The sequence below is a fragment of the Rhagoletis pomonella genome, unplaced genomic scaffold (assembly GCF_013731165.1).
Source record: "Rhagoletis pomonella isolate Grant_MI unplaced genomic scaffold, Rhpom_1.0 Rhpom_scaffold_00950, whole genome shotgun sequence".
Taxonomy (NCBI): domain Eukaryota; kingdom Metazoa; phylum Arthropoda; class Insecta; order Diptera; family Tephritidae; genus Rhagoletis; species Rhagoletis pomonella.
Window position 1 is genome coordinate 11,919 of NW_023459504.1, and position 15,231 is coordinate 27,149.

Here is a 15,231-nt window from a genome sequence, read left to right on the forward strand (position 1 = left end):
TTTTAGCATTCAAAAACAGTAGATAACGCAGTGTAAAAAAACGCTTTTTTAACGTAAATTAATCGTTTACGAGACTCGTTTACAATTAAAAACGGACGTAAAAATATTCGCATACGAAGGTTTTTTCGATCCGTTTACGACTGTTCGTAGGCGATGCACAATTTAAAGCGAAAAAGTGCTCGAAAAAGAGTCGTAAACGGCTATCATAAACGATTTTTAATCCGGTTTTTCTTCTAGAAAATATCCAGTTACGAGCTTGTTTACGATGATTTTGCTGGCTGGGTATGTACAAACATACCTATGTATGTAGGTATGTATTGCTGCGCTCCTATTACAATACGAACAAACTTGTTTGTAGAAAAAAACTTTTATCGAGATGAGTTTGAATGATTTTAAGGCTTTTCATTCATTCATTCACATTCTTCCATAGCCCAGTAAAAATAGACTTTTTCTTAAAAAAAATTTGTAACAGCTATTTTCTGATGCAGTTTACTTCTATTTGACACGTAGATCATGGATCCACAGTCTTGCCCCTAAATTTTATTTGGCAACATTCCGCCATCTTGGATTTAAGTTTTTTTGTTTTTTTTCCAATTTGCAAGCTTATTTCGCATTTTTCGGAAAAAATGGTTATATACAAATATGTAGAGAATTTAATTTCCCACATTTGTTATATAGAAGGTTTTTTCAAAATAGCATTTTTTATTGTAAAAAATTAGCAAAAACTGCAAAAAAATTTACATTGCCACGGTTTTCGGCATTTTTTGATAATTTCTGTTGAAAATACATAGCATATTGAAATTCAAAAGTTGTAGAGAATTTCATTCTTCACAGCTTGTATACCTACATTTGTTTTGTATGACGCTTAGATCACGGCCGGGAACGTGCGTAACATAGCGATTAACCCAGAAAAATTAGTTAAATTTTGTAGGAAAATTAAAAAAAAAATTTTAACTGCGATTTTTTTATGCAGTTCACTTCTATTTAACACGTAGATCATGGATCCACAGTCTCGCAATGAGTTTTACGGCGCATCCCGTACATTGCTATGCTTACCGCACTTCCGGCCGTGATCTAAGCGTCGCACAAAAAAAATTTTGGCACAAAAGTTTTGGAGAATGAAATTCTCTACAACCTTGGAATTTCAATAAGCTATGTATTTTCAATAGAAATTGTCAAAACTGGCGAAAACCGTGACAATGTAAAATTATTTCACAGTTTTTGCTAATTTTTTACAATAAAACATGTTATTTTTAAAAAACCTTCTATATGACAAATGTGGGAAATTAAAGTCTCTGCATATTTGTATTTAACCATTTTTTATGAAAAATGCAAAATTAGCTTGCAAATCGCAAAAACCCAAAAATAAATAAAATCCAAGATGGGGGAATGTTGCCAAATGAAATTTAGGGGCAAGACTGTGGATCCATGATCTACGTGTTAAATAGAAGTAAACTGCACAAAAAAAAGCGCTGTTAAATTTTTTTTTTAATTTTCCTATCAAATTTAACTTATTTTTCTGGGTTAATCGCTATGTTTCGCACGTTCCCGGCCGTGATCTAAGCGTCATACAAAACAAATGTGGGTATACAAGTTGTGAAGAATGAAATTCTCTACAACTTTTGAATTTCAATATGCTATGCATTTTCAACAGAAATTGTCAAAAAATGGCGAAAACCGTGGCAATGTAAATTTTTTTGCAGTTTTTGCTAATATTTTACAGTAAACAATGCTATTTTGAAAAAACCTTCTATATAACAAATGTGGGAAATTAAATTCTCTACATATTTGTATATAACCATTTTTTACGAAAAATGCAAAATAAGCTTGGAAATTTGAAAAAACCCAAAAAAACTTAAATCCAAGATGGCGGAATGTTGCCAAATGAAATTTAGGGGCACGACTGTGGATCCATCATCTACGTATCAAATAGAAGTAAACTGCATCAAAAAATCGCTGTTACAAATTTTTTTCTATTTTCCTACCAAATCTATCTAATTTTACTGGGCTACCATTTGAAAGTAGAAAATTTAAAACAAAATGTATATTCATAACTTTCAAAATTACAAACGCTGAGTGTTTTGTATGTGAAGTAATATATTCAAATCTACTGTACTATGTTTGGCTAGAAGTTTGAATGAATTCATGCAGCCCTCTAGTATGTATGCACAAATATGTATGTGTTCACTCATATTTTCAGCGATTTATCACCTTCATTCAGGGCCAGATTAGTTTTATTTGAATCTGTACTAAACACGCACTACCAACTTAACGTTGTTTTTTTCGCTCTGGTGCCATTACCTGTTTCATGTGTGGTCTGCTTAGGTTTTATGGAAACGAGTATGAATAAAACGTACATATTTACAAACGCATGTAAGTATGTATATTCATAAATTGGTCTTGACTTCCCACGGGTGCAATGGCAAAAGCACGAGTGATTTTCTTCATTCAACTCAGAAACGAGGTTGTCACACACTTGGAGATAATGTTACCGAATATATATGAAAATAATTACCAAAAAGTTACCAAATTATTAAAAGCCTTTTTTCTTTTGACATAAACAATGGGCGTTACTTACACCTTGATTGCATTAAAGTTGCCAAGAGGTTTATATATGTACATAATTTAATTTTAAACTTAGGTGTCAAAGTTTACATTAACTGTATGTTTTATATAATATTTATAATAACATTCTTTATTTGAACTTATAATATAAAGGGTATTTTAAAAAAATTATGTACATTACAAGAACGCAAACGTCAAGCTGTGAAGCTGTGTTTTTCTGTGATCTGTTTAAATTTTGTGTTTGATAAAGCTGTTTACGCTTATTAAAGTAAAAAATTAAAAAAAGTGTTAATAAACTTCTGGTGCACGATTTAAAGATAAGTAAAACATCAAAATTTCCCGTAAATTTGATTAATTTAACTTGATATTCTTAATTGCATGTGCCGAGTATTTTGTTTCATATAATATATTGTTGTTGTACAATTGTTTTTGTCTGTGCACATTGATTTTGCTCTTTTTGTCTTTTTGTCATTTCTGCTGTTTCATCTTTGTCACAGCTGTTTGCGTTGTGTTTATTAGGTGTCAAATATACAGTGCAGTTAAAACTGTTCGCTAACTGATATTTACCAGCTGATTGGTTCACTGATTAATACATCGTTTTCAAAACCGTTTTTGCTTTTTTGCTTCTAAAACCTAAAAATAAATATAATTTTAAACATGTCGTGTATTTACACCAATTGCCACGTTAAAAGCGACTCCTATGTATCATGCTGGCTCTGCGATGGGATTGCCCATATAAAATGTGCTGGTTTGAGCGGTAGAGTATTAGACGCTATTAACGAGGGTAAGGGTCTTCGTTGGTCTTGTCAAAAATGTAGATCAACCGAAGTTGATTTATTTAAATTCTTCAGGCAGTCCAGAAATGGTTTTTCTGAGATCGGGAAGGATCTGTCGGCGCTTGTTGAGAAATTTAAGCATTACGAAAAAAATGTTTAGGTCTTTCACTTGTCTCGACGACCCTCTACACTCTGAGGATAGCCGAGAAAATAAAGGTGGGCATGTTATTGGTCCACCTAAAAAGACAGCCACGGATTCTAGTAAAAAAAATCCACCATCCCAGTCCTTAGACCTTATTAATTTATCTTCTCCATGCCCTCAGGCATTGGAGCCTCCGATTTCTAAAGCCATATCCACTAGGTCTACTTCTAAAAATAGTCAAACCGTTGATTTAACAGTGTTGCCATCAACATCTCAAGCTCCACTGTCTAACTTAGTTCCTCCGAATAATTCGGAGCCCCGCACATCAGACATCATTACCAAAAAGTTGGTTGTAATTCCTCCGAGAAGATCAATCTTTGTCTCTAGATTTGCTAAAGATACTTCTTCGGATGATATAAAGTCATACATATCGACTAAAATTAGAACTAAAGATGTATTTATTCGTAAATTTAATTTTAAATACGATCGCGATATTTCATCTTTTAAAATTGATGTAGCTTCCGAAGATTTTGATTCACTACTAAATAGTTCATTTTGGCCGACCGGGGCGTTTGTTCGCGAGTTTGAGTATAAACCTAATAAAAGTAATAATAACGTAGCTAAAATTTCTAATCTTAATTCGGATTCAAAAAACTAACTCGCAAGTCTAATTTAAGTATTTACTATCAAAACGTTAGAGGTTTGAATACCAAATTAACTGACTTATATTTAAAAGGTTTTGACTGCAATTATAATATTATTTCCTTGACCGAAACATGGCTCAAACCTTATATTTTTAATTCCGAAATTCTTTCAAATGAATATCAAATATACAGGAGTGACCGCTTGGGCAGAATCGGCGGTGGTGTTCTTTTTGCGGTGCATTCATCGATACCATCCGAGGAAGTTAGTCTTCCTGTCACTGAATATACCGAATTTAAATGTATACGTGTACAGGCTGGAAAGACTTATATTTATTTAGCTCTTTGCTACATCCCTCCTAATTCTGCCGTATCGGTATATATGCAGCTAGTTTCTTTACTTGAGACCGTAAATGCAATGCTTACGGCATCCGATTCTATGATTGTTTTGGGCGATTTAAATCTGCCACATATTTCATGGAACATCATTGACACCGATGTTGTACCAGTTTCATCTAGAGATAGTTACAATGTATTTCTGGAGGAAATGGCTGAACTTTGCCTGAAACAAATAAATATATGTCCAAATAAGTTTGGAAAGGTCTTGGATCTCGTTTACGTTGATGATGTTCCGAAGGCCTCTATTAATCGGGGTGATCCCCTAGTTTTGCCGGAAGATGCATACCATCCTGCTCTTGAGTTAAGCTACGAAATCATAAATGAAATACATAATAATAAGTCAAGTTCAAGTACTAGATATGTTTTTGCGAAAGCAAATTTCAGGAAAATTAACAAAGAACTTTCAAAGTTATCTTGGCCAATATATAGAGATGACGTGGAGCGTAGCGTTGAGCACTTTAATGATACTGTTTTCAATTTGTTTCGAAAGTATGTGCCAATACGTAATATTGTTCATGAAGAACCAATACAATTATGGTTCACTAAAGAGCTTAAAAAATTGAAAAATAAAAAGTCGCACTCTTTTAAACTGTTTAAAAGAACGGGCTTACACAGTGATTACCTGAGGTACTCAGTTTTGCGGCATAGCTACTTTGCATTAAATAAGAAATGTTATAATTCATATTTATGTAAACTTAAGAAGAATTTAATTAACAATCCTAAATCATTTTATGGTTTCGTAAATTCAAAGCGTAAGGCACATGGTTTTCCGTCCGCTATGCATTATCGCAACACTGTATCTAGCGACAGCCAACTCATTGCCAACATGTTTGCTCGGTTCTTTAGGTCCAATTATTCTGTAGACTTCCCTATAATTGGAGACTATCCGTACGAGCTTTGTCCAATCAACTCTGCTTATATTCCAGTAATATCTTCCGATGACGTTTTACATTCTTTAAAAACCTTAAAAGCGTCATTTAGGCCTGGACCTGATCATATTCCGACCTGTTTTCTTAAAAACTGCGCTAAGAACATCTGCGAGCCTTTAACAACTCTATTCAATTTGTCACTTAAACATGGCGTTTTTCCGTCAGCCTGGAAGGAGTCTTTCATAATACCACTTCACAAAAACGGCAGCAGGTCGTCTATAGAAAACTATCGAGGCATAGCGAAGCAATTATTGTTAACCAGCTGACATATTCTATATCTTCTTCAATTACACAATCTCAACACGGGTTTTCTAAAGCAAAATCTACTATGACTAATTTATTGGAGTTTACAACTCATGTCTCAAACGGTTTAGAGAAAATGCTCATACCGACGTAATTTACACCGATTTCAGTAAAGCTTTTGACAAAGTATGTCACTCGTTACTCATCCGTAAACTCGACCTAATCGGCTTTCAGCCCAGTCTTCTTCAGTGGATCTCATCTTACCTCTCTGATAGAACACAAAGAGTTATTGTTAATAATTGTTCTTCCAACATCATTAAAGTTTCTTCAGGAGTTCCTCAGGGAAGCCACCTTGGTCCGATTCTGTTCCTGATATTCATTAATGATATTTCTTTTATAATAAAACATTCAAAAATTTTAATGTATGCCGATGATGTGAAACTTTTTAAAACATTGCCCTCTATCGAAGAAAGGTCTTTGTTACAAGCGGATCTGAACAACGTGGTTAGTTGGTGTAATACAAACTATATGCCACTAAACCTTCAAAAATGTAAAGTTATGTGTTTCTCTCGGAGGGCTGTTCAACCAGCTGTTTATTTAATATCAAATTATAATCTGGAGCAGGTATCCAATTTTGTCGATCTTGGTATCACAATGGATTCCAAACTCAATTCCAACCATCATATTAATGTTACAGTCAATAAAGCCAAAGGCGTTTTTGCATTTGTAAGGCGATGGTCAAAAGAGTTCAAAGATCCTTATGTTACAAAAGCTCTTTTTACCAGTTTAGTTAGACCTATACTAGAATACGGATCTATTGTTTGGAATCCCCGCTACCAAGTTCATTCAGAAAGGATTGAATCAATTCAAAAACAATTCTTGCTTTTTGCATTGCGTAATTTTAACTGGGATTCAGATTACAATCTCCCCCCTTACACAAGTCGTCTAAAGCTCATAAATTTGCCTACACTCGCAAGTCGTAGAGTAATGCTGGGTATAATATTTATCGTAAAATTAATGACAGGCTTGATTAATAGCCCGGCCCTCCTGGCTGAGGTAAATTTTAATGTTCCTTCTCGAGTGTCAAGACACTTTCGACCTCTATTTTTAAAGCCATGCAAAACTAATTTTGGACTAAACGAATCAATCCGTGGTTTGTGTCAAGATTTTAACTGTCATTCCAGCACGTTTGACGTATCGCACTCGATTTTTACTATAAAGAAAACTATTATTTCCACTCTCAATAATTGAAATACTATCTTTAGCATATCCAATCAGCTGATGAATTTGATTCTGTAGCTGAATAGTTTTAGATCTCGACACTTAACAAACTCCTGTTTCCACTACTCGGCACGAAAAAACTAAAACAAAAAAAAAAAGGTTCCGTACGTCATGCGGACTGCGCCCCTCGTGTCGGTTGGGCGGGAATGGAGGGTAAAAAGCCGTTGGGATTAATTAATTAATTAATTAATTAATTATTTGAACGCATAGCTCACGTTTTTCAATGGAGTTAACCCAAATTGTCCCAGATTAATTTTTTTTTGATTTTTTTGGTTTCATCTATATATAGGATAAAAGTAGCGTTAAAATAAAGGAAAAAATATGACTAAAACTTTGGGAGTAGTATAGTTCTCCCGATATCGGCCGTTGCCATATGGCAACACCTGGCAGATGGATTGTTAGAGGGCAGTATTTGGTTAAAATATGACATAATAGAAACATTGTTTATAAGTTTTAATACATTTATTGATAATATATACATTTCTACGTACAGAGCGGATGAAGAAGTTAATTTTTAGTATGAAGTAGCAAAACACTTCAAACATATACCACATCATATTTTGCACAGACTACTCGTCCTATAGTTTTACATGCTTCACCAGCACAACGAAGTTTTTTTGTCAATTTGGGTGTAGAAACCCCCGAGGCTAGGTAGCATCGATGTGTCAATTAAAGACCACACAAAGTATTTGGGAGTAGTTTTCGATAGTAAACAGCTGTGGATGCGCAATGTTGAAGAAAGATAGAAGAAGGCCAGTAACGCCCTTTATGCATGTAAAAGAATGTGGGAGTCACTTTGGGTTTGTCACCTGCTCTGATGCTGGAATGCCGCAAAAAAGTCCTTATACCTCGGGCCAATGTAGAAGGTTCAGCGCCTAGCGGCACTGTGCATCGCGGGAGCGCTGGGCTCCACTTCGACGGGTGCTCTTTAAAAAACCCTTAGTTTACCGCCAATTGGCCGATTTGCGGAAAATCGTTCTGCGAAATCCGCAGGTAGATTGACGGCCATAGAGAAATTCAATTTTAGAATCTGAACCGCTTAATTGGGCCGGGAAGCACAATCAGCACAGACTTCATGGCACCTAGCTTTAAGTGGAAACGAACTTTTTGCACAACGATTGAGGAGGAGGGATGGCGCAAGGGAATGAAACCTAGCCGTAGATACCTAAACATTTTCACGGACGGCTCTAAAATGGTTACGGTAGTGGTTGCCTGGATTTACTGCCGGGAACTGAACGTCAGGCGGACAGTAAGGCTACCTAACCATTGCAGCATATTTCAAGCAGAGGTTTTCGCAATGAGTATAAGTGCAGAATTAGCTCTCACCGAAACGACAATCAATTCAAAATTAAACCTATTCCAGGCGGCAATTAAGGCAGTTTCCTCATATAGTATTTTATCCATAAACGTCCTTCGCAGCCGGGAAGCCATTGACAACAGATAAACTACATTTGTATACCACTTCAACACTTGTACAATGAAATATACGATAATATGATTAGGCAGTTCAGGGCTAGATGGAATGCAAACTGCAAAAATACATACGAACGATTTTTGTTTTACACCGTCTCATACATGATGGTATTTTGCGTTGCCATATGGCAACACGGGGTCAATTTGCGCTAGCAAACATATCAAAACTTGGTAAAGAGAGGAACAGTTCACATTACGCCCCGTGTTGCCATATGGCAACGGACTTAAAAAACATTTAAGTTATATAGCATGCACGATTGTTTTTTATTGTTACTTGTTACCAATAGAGTCACTAATGTTTTAGCTAATAATTTATCATTGTCATATTTTGCAAATAAAAAAAAACGCTTTCTATAAATTCATGCTTACTTCTTCATATATGATATTTTGATCGAAAGACAGCAAGGATCTGATCGAAGCGTATGCGTTTCGAAACATATGCATTTTAGGAATTAGTTAACGTACATATAAGCATTTTGAAGTAAGCGGTTTTTGTTTTACACCCTCTTAAACATGATGTATTTTGCGTTGCCATATGGCAACACGGGGTCAATTTGGGTTAATTGATTTGGCGTGCACGTGTGAGTAACACTCTTTCCTGCCCATATTTCATACAAAAAAATCAGTGCGCATTTTCATTTGACCCTTCATGACATTTATTTATCTATCGATTTTCTTTGTTAGTAGCTAGATTTTATCATACAGCGTGCTGAGTTTGAATTTTTAATTTTTTTGGAGTGATTGTGATTAATAAATTTCTCAGAAACTAGACTATTTTTTGTCAACACCACGCGTTTATGGAATTCTATTCTAGCTGCTACTCGCTGCAGCTTAAACAAGGGCAACTTTAGGAATGTGTTGTTTTCGTACTTTCGTCAATAAGTTTTTGTGCTCTGAGCTTCGCTATCTGCTACATAAGGTTACGTTTTTCTCGTTGTGTTTTTATTTAGGTAATAATGTTAGTTTTAAGTCTTAGGATTAGTTGCATTTTTCTTTTATCTTTATTTTATTCTTAATTCTTTATTTTATTTATTTATTTATTTTTTATTTATTGTTTTTCTTTCGTTGCTTTATGTTTGTGCTTTATAGTTACTGTTGTACTATAAAAGAGCTTTTAGATCCTATTGTACTAATTAACTTCTTTAATAAATTAAAAATGGAATAAACCAGGCCCATCGAAAAGCGATGTGCAATACCGTTTACTTTTCATTTGCTAACTGCGTAAATTACAAAAATTTCGAAAACCACAGGTATATAAATTTACTCGAATTTGAGATGTAGCGCGCAGCTCAACATTGAAATTTTATATTGGCATCCGGTGCACAAAACAAAAATTAAAATTTGTGATCCAGTGAAATCATTGATTTATAGATTTTTACCCCTTTAGAGAAATTCCTGGCATTTTTATCAATTTTGTGTAGGAGTAATAAGAAATAAATTTCTCCCATATGGTTCAGATCCAGAAGGCAAATACGAAAATAAGTCTCTTTTGAGGCAAGGATATGTAACTTCATTATTCCACAGATTAATAATATTTAACTGCAAGTCGTTAAGGTTTATGGTGGAAAAAAATCAAATAATGATCTTCTAAGCTCCTTGTGGCACATATTAATGTTTGTACATATCGCCAATCATAACTCACAATTTCGTATGTATCATCAAAAACAAATTCATTCCAAAGGAGAAATTTGCTACGGGTTTGTAGCTTTGTCGCAGATATTGTAAAATATTTTAAGGTTTTCAGGCATTTAATCTGAAAGTTACCAAATGAGATAGGAAGTTACCACATTTTACCAATGTAGCAACCGTGCTCAGAAACAGCTTCCCAAAAAACAATCAGCTTTCAGGCGGCGAATATCTTTACATCCCTAGATCTCTAATATAAATACATATGTATATAGCAGGTGCAGTTAGGGTTGCCAACCATACTATAGTATATAGTATTGTACTATTTTTTGGGTCTGCGTACTATATGTATGTATACTGTTGGAAAAAAATATAATATGCAAAAATATTATATTTCTTCAACTATAAATATAAATATATTTCAGTCATTTGTAAGAAAGAAATGTTTTAAAATGCATGACATTTATACTGAAATATCAATATTAAAATAAATATACTTTAAAACAAAGGGTCCACAGATAAAAAATGGCAACATTTACAAAAATAGTTAGAAAGATTTACCAAATTTACCTAAAATTATTTCGCTTATGCTCTCTATTCCCGCAACTTCAGCATTCACAGAAAGAGTTTTTTCTATTAAGATTTTGAAATGGTGAGATGAGAGAAATAAAGCGAATATCTCACTAATAAAAAATAAACTTTTGATTTATATTAATTTAAATATTGATAGCGATAAAGGATATGATACTTTCAAAGTAATATATTTTTTTATAGGGGAAATGCATAAGAGAGAAAAAAGATGTACACTTAAAAATAATTTTTACTTTTTCTTAAAAAAAAATACTATATATATTTGAAATGTACTATATTTTTGCAGATTTTTTTGAAAAAGTACTATAAATTTCTTAGAAAATGTTGGCAACCCTAGGTGCAGTCTCCTACATACATACATACATACATTCCTACATAAGACCTCAAAACAATTTATTGAAACTTTAGCAAAATTTTAGAACTAATATAACGTTATTTTTTTTTAAAGGTGTCTTGGATGCGTCGCAAAGGTGATGACTTAGCCCTGATAACATTCGGTCGCCATACGTATAGTAGCGATTCGCGGTATTCCTTGGAGTTTGAAGAGCCAAACGACTGGAAGCTTTCGATACAATACACGAATGAACATGACGAAGGGCCGTACGAGTGCCAAGTCTCTTCACATCCGCCTTTAGTATTGTTAGTATATTTAACTGTAATTGGTAAGTTGTAACTAAGAATGTATGCATGTGCATAGAACATGAACGGGTGTACCCCCGACAAAAATTAATTTTAAAAAAATCAAACAAAAAACTCCTTAATCTTCCACGTTTCCATAAATGCACTAAAAAGTAGAATATGTTTCCTTAACTCAAAGAATTTATCTTGATACGTTTTTCGTGTAATAATCCCAACGGTTTTACCCTCTTTTCCCGCCCATCCGCACGAGGGGCGCAGTCCGCATGACGTACGGAACCATTATTTTCAATTTTTGCGCCGAGTCACGAAAAGCAGGAGTTTGTTAAGTGTCGAGATCTAAAACTATTCAACTACGGAACCAAATTCATTAGCTAATTATTATGTATTTATGTTAGTCAATCATTTATTGAGAGAGGATAGTATCGCTTTCTTAATGCTGAAAAGCGAATCAGATATGTATACCCAATAAAAATATGAATTGGAAAATCTACATCTTATTCAAATCTACCACATATTTTTGCCGATTCTACCACACTAAAGTAAAAAGGGGTCTGCACACTGATAACATATGTGTAAGCGCCAGTCTATTATTATTATTATAAAAATGAAAATACTTGGGGTATTCACAATGGTGAATCCCTTAATTGTTTTTCTTAAGCTAAGTAAGTGTACAGTGTACACGGTAGAGAAATTAAGTTTACACCATAGAGCAACTCTAGGAGATATTCATTCTAGCTAGAGTCAAAACAGAGACCTCAACATTTTTCTATCACGTACTCTACAAGCTGTGTACACGGCAGATAATTATTAGGTTCTTTCCCTAACAATCCCGACCGGATCCGGTAATTAGAGAATAAGCGATAATTAGAGAATTCGCTCTCAAAAATGGAACATAATCCAGAAGTACGGGAACGCAAAAAACCACATTTCGTGCCCAGAATTTGTGAAACAGCTAGTGATGTGCTGAATTTTCGGTATCCAATACTCGGTACCCAATACTTAAAAAAGATTTCGGTGCCCAATACTTCCTTTTCGGTACCCGATACCGAGTCTTTACATTAAACCTTCGCCATTATATGCATTTCAAGTTTAGAAAAAACTCTAATTACTAATTTATATGATATCGGCTAAAACACTTGAACTTATCGCAACAGAGAAATATTATTTTATCAGTTTTAATCTTAGTTGATCCAAGGTTCAAGAAAAATGCTTTTACGGATGAAGAAGCCTTTCAGGGGGGAGATTCTGTAACCAGTTAGCGACAAGTTTCGGATCGATATCGCACTTGTTGACGTAAAAATATTTCATATCATACCGATGCTGATTCGAAAATTGTCGCTAACTGGTTACAGAATCTGCCCCCAGGCCTACAAAAATGATATCGTCAGATTCAGCTGGAACAAAAATGCTTCAAACAAGTAAGAGTTTCTCTGCATTATGGCCTCGAACCGACATATATACATCTTTCATTTGAATCAGTATTAAAAGCTCTATTGGCTCCTACATTCGGATTTTTATAGGCGAGTCCCCCCTGAACCTTTTTTTCCATATTTTTGGCCTATGTGTGCTTTTATTCGAAACATAAATGTTTCGGTACCGAGTATCGAGAATATTGGATACTTTTTAAATCGGTACCGAATATCGATCAATACTAAAAAGTATTGACTCAGCACATCACTAGAAACAGGCAACATGTAAACACAAATCAGCTGATATGCACTTTGACGCTTTATCCATTTTTACCCGGAGAAAAAGTCCGGGCTGTTTTGGGCAGGAAGAAGAAGACACTTAATCCAATACGTTCCAATTTTCGCTCTCTATTACCCATTTTGTTGAGTACGGGAATGATTTCTGGGCTATTTTGGGCACCCGAGGGATCCCGCGTTGCGTACGGGAAAGAACCTATTATCTCTCGCTTATAGAAAACTAACCTATCTCGAATTGTTGTCAACACTTGTTGTATGTACATATGTATGTATTTAAGAGCCACGATGTAGAAAATAATGGTTGCGCCATCAGCGGACTGCTAACCTTTCGTCGATTTGACATCATTCACCTATTAGCGGACGTCATGAAATACTTTTTCGCACTAGGGATTTACAAGTTGTACTAATTTCCCGATTAAATTTTACCTAAAAGTAGATAAGTGTACCTATAAATTAAACATGTATTTTTATGTGTTTAAATGTTTAATAGTGGGTGGCAACCTCGGTGCGTTTTCGTATTTTTCTCATTGGGAGCAAATGTTAGCTTACCTACTCTCCGAAATTTTGTTACTGGCAAGTTACTGGATAGTTTCTTATTTACTGGAAAATCCGAAGACAGAGCTGCTTTCATAAACTAGTTAAAATCCGATTACTTATCTCAGAAAAATGAACAAATCATTGCTCTATGGATTTTAAAATAATGGTTATTTTATAGAAAAAATGGTACTCGTTTATTCGACCTCTTGCATAGAAATTTGCTTGACTTTTATTTATTTTATAGAAAAAATGGTACTTGTTTATTTGCCCTCTTGCATAGAAATTTGCTTGACTTTTATTTTGTTTTCACTTTCCTAAAAGTTCCTCATGTGGAAATACTCGATGAACGAGACTCAGCCACTCCAGAAAAATATTATAAAGCTGGAAGCACTATCGAATTAAAATGTGTAATTTCCAAAATACCACAGCCATCATCTTATATCACGTGGCGGCACGGTACCCGAATGTTAAACTATGACACTAGTCGAGGAGGAATCAGGTAAGACAACACAATTTATGTGGTCAAAGCAATAATGGCTAAGGCCAGGAGATCGCTATTAGAATAAAAATTACCTTGTCAACTTTATTGTGGCTTATTAACATTTTATTTAATAGTAGCACGATTATGTTTATTAATAAAATTGAAAAAGTAACAAAGTCTAAGCGGTAGAAGTTATAGCTGCTGTTTTGGAGATCACCCCACGTTTTTAATTTTAAATCTCATAAATTGTTTATAATGACTATTCAAGGCACATCAAACAGGTAGTAGCATTAAAGCAAAAACAACATTTGCGTGTATTTTGTTATTGCTTCTGGTATCGAAAACGTCAAAAACTGTTCTGATTTTTTTCCTAAATCACAGCGTGCTATGTGAAACACAAAAAAATAAAAAATAAAAAATTGAATTTGGAAAAAATAAAAATTGTTGCAACTTTCTTTCTTAGTAAATTTGTTTGCTTTTCGAAGCATTGATCCATCCATCCTTTGCCAGGCCCAGCAATCAGCGGTTGTGCTGTTGAGTTGGGCGAACGTTCCAAAAGGTGCTATTCATTCGCTTGTTTTGTATGGAGAAAGGTCTCGCATACAAGCAGATTTTAACAATTTATAATTTTTGTGAGAAAAATTAAAAATGTTTGACTTTTCGAGACCAAATAATTTGAAACAAATCAAATCGGCTTCTCTACTGATACTACTTGTTCAATGTGCCTTGTGACCTTCGTACAGTTCCATAAGTAAAGTAACTCTTCTTACCGTTTTTTCTGGCGGGCTGTAGGTGTGTGTTTGGCAGGCTGTAGGTGTGTTTTTGGTTAGTGTATTGGTGTTTTTGGTTCAGTGTTTTACTTATGAAACTGTACGATGCGTGTGACTATTGTAAAAATTTTAAAATCAAAACTTATCAAGTCAAATTCTGTAAGTCTAGAAAAATTATTTTCTACGTTATAGCCGATTTCACCAGCAGTTTAAACGGAAAATGATTTTTTCTTTTCTGTCAATTTCCATATAAATTTAAAAAAATTTAGATAATTTTTCACTTAAGTTGCTTTCGTGAAATTGGATACATGTACGTAGTAAATTAAAAATTATTTTTTTTTTTGCTTTTGGATGGGTAAAGTAAAGTCGGAATTTGTATGCTCTCACACCCTAGGATTCTTCTATACCGAAGAAAGTATGCCCCTATTTTTT

The 15,231-nt window shown here is 34.3% G+C and overlaps 1 protein-coding gene across 1 annotated transcript in view; it reads left to right on the forward strand.

Annotated features, from left to right (window-relative positions):
- Nucleotides 1–14,047, forward strand: part of LOC118751742 (peroxidasin-like) — a gene marked incomplete at both ends in the record, with an annotated part of 22,750 nt that extends 8,703 nt beyond the window's left edge. Inside the window, 2 exon segments of the mRNA XM_036486557.1 lie at nt 11,115–11,328; nt 13,870–14,047. Coding sequence (XP_036342450.1) covers nt 11,115–11,328; nt 13,870–14,047 — 392 coding nt within the window.
- Nucleotides 14,048–15,231: the final 1,184 nt, after the last annotated feature.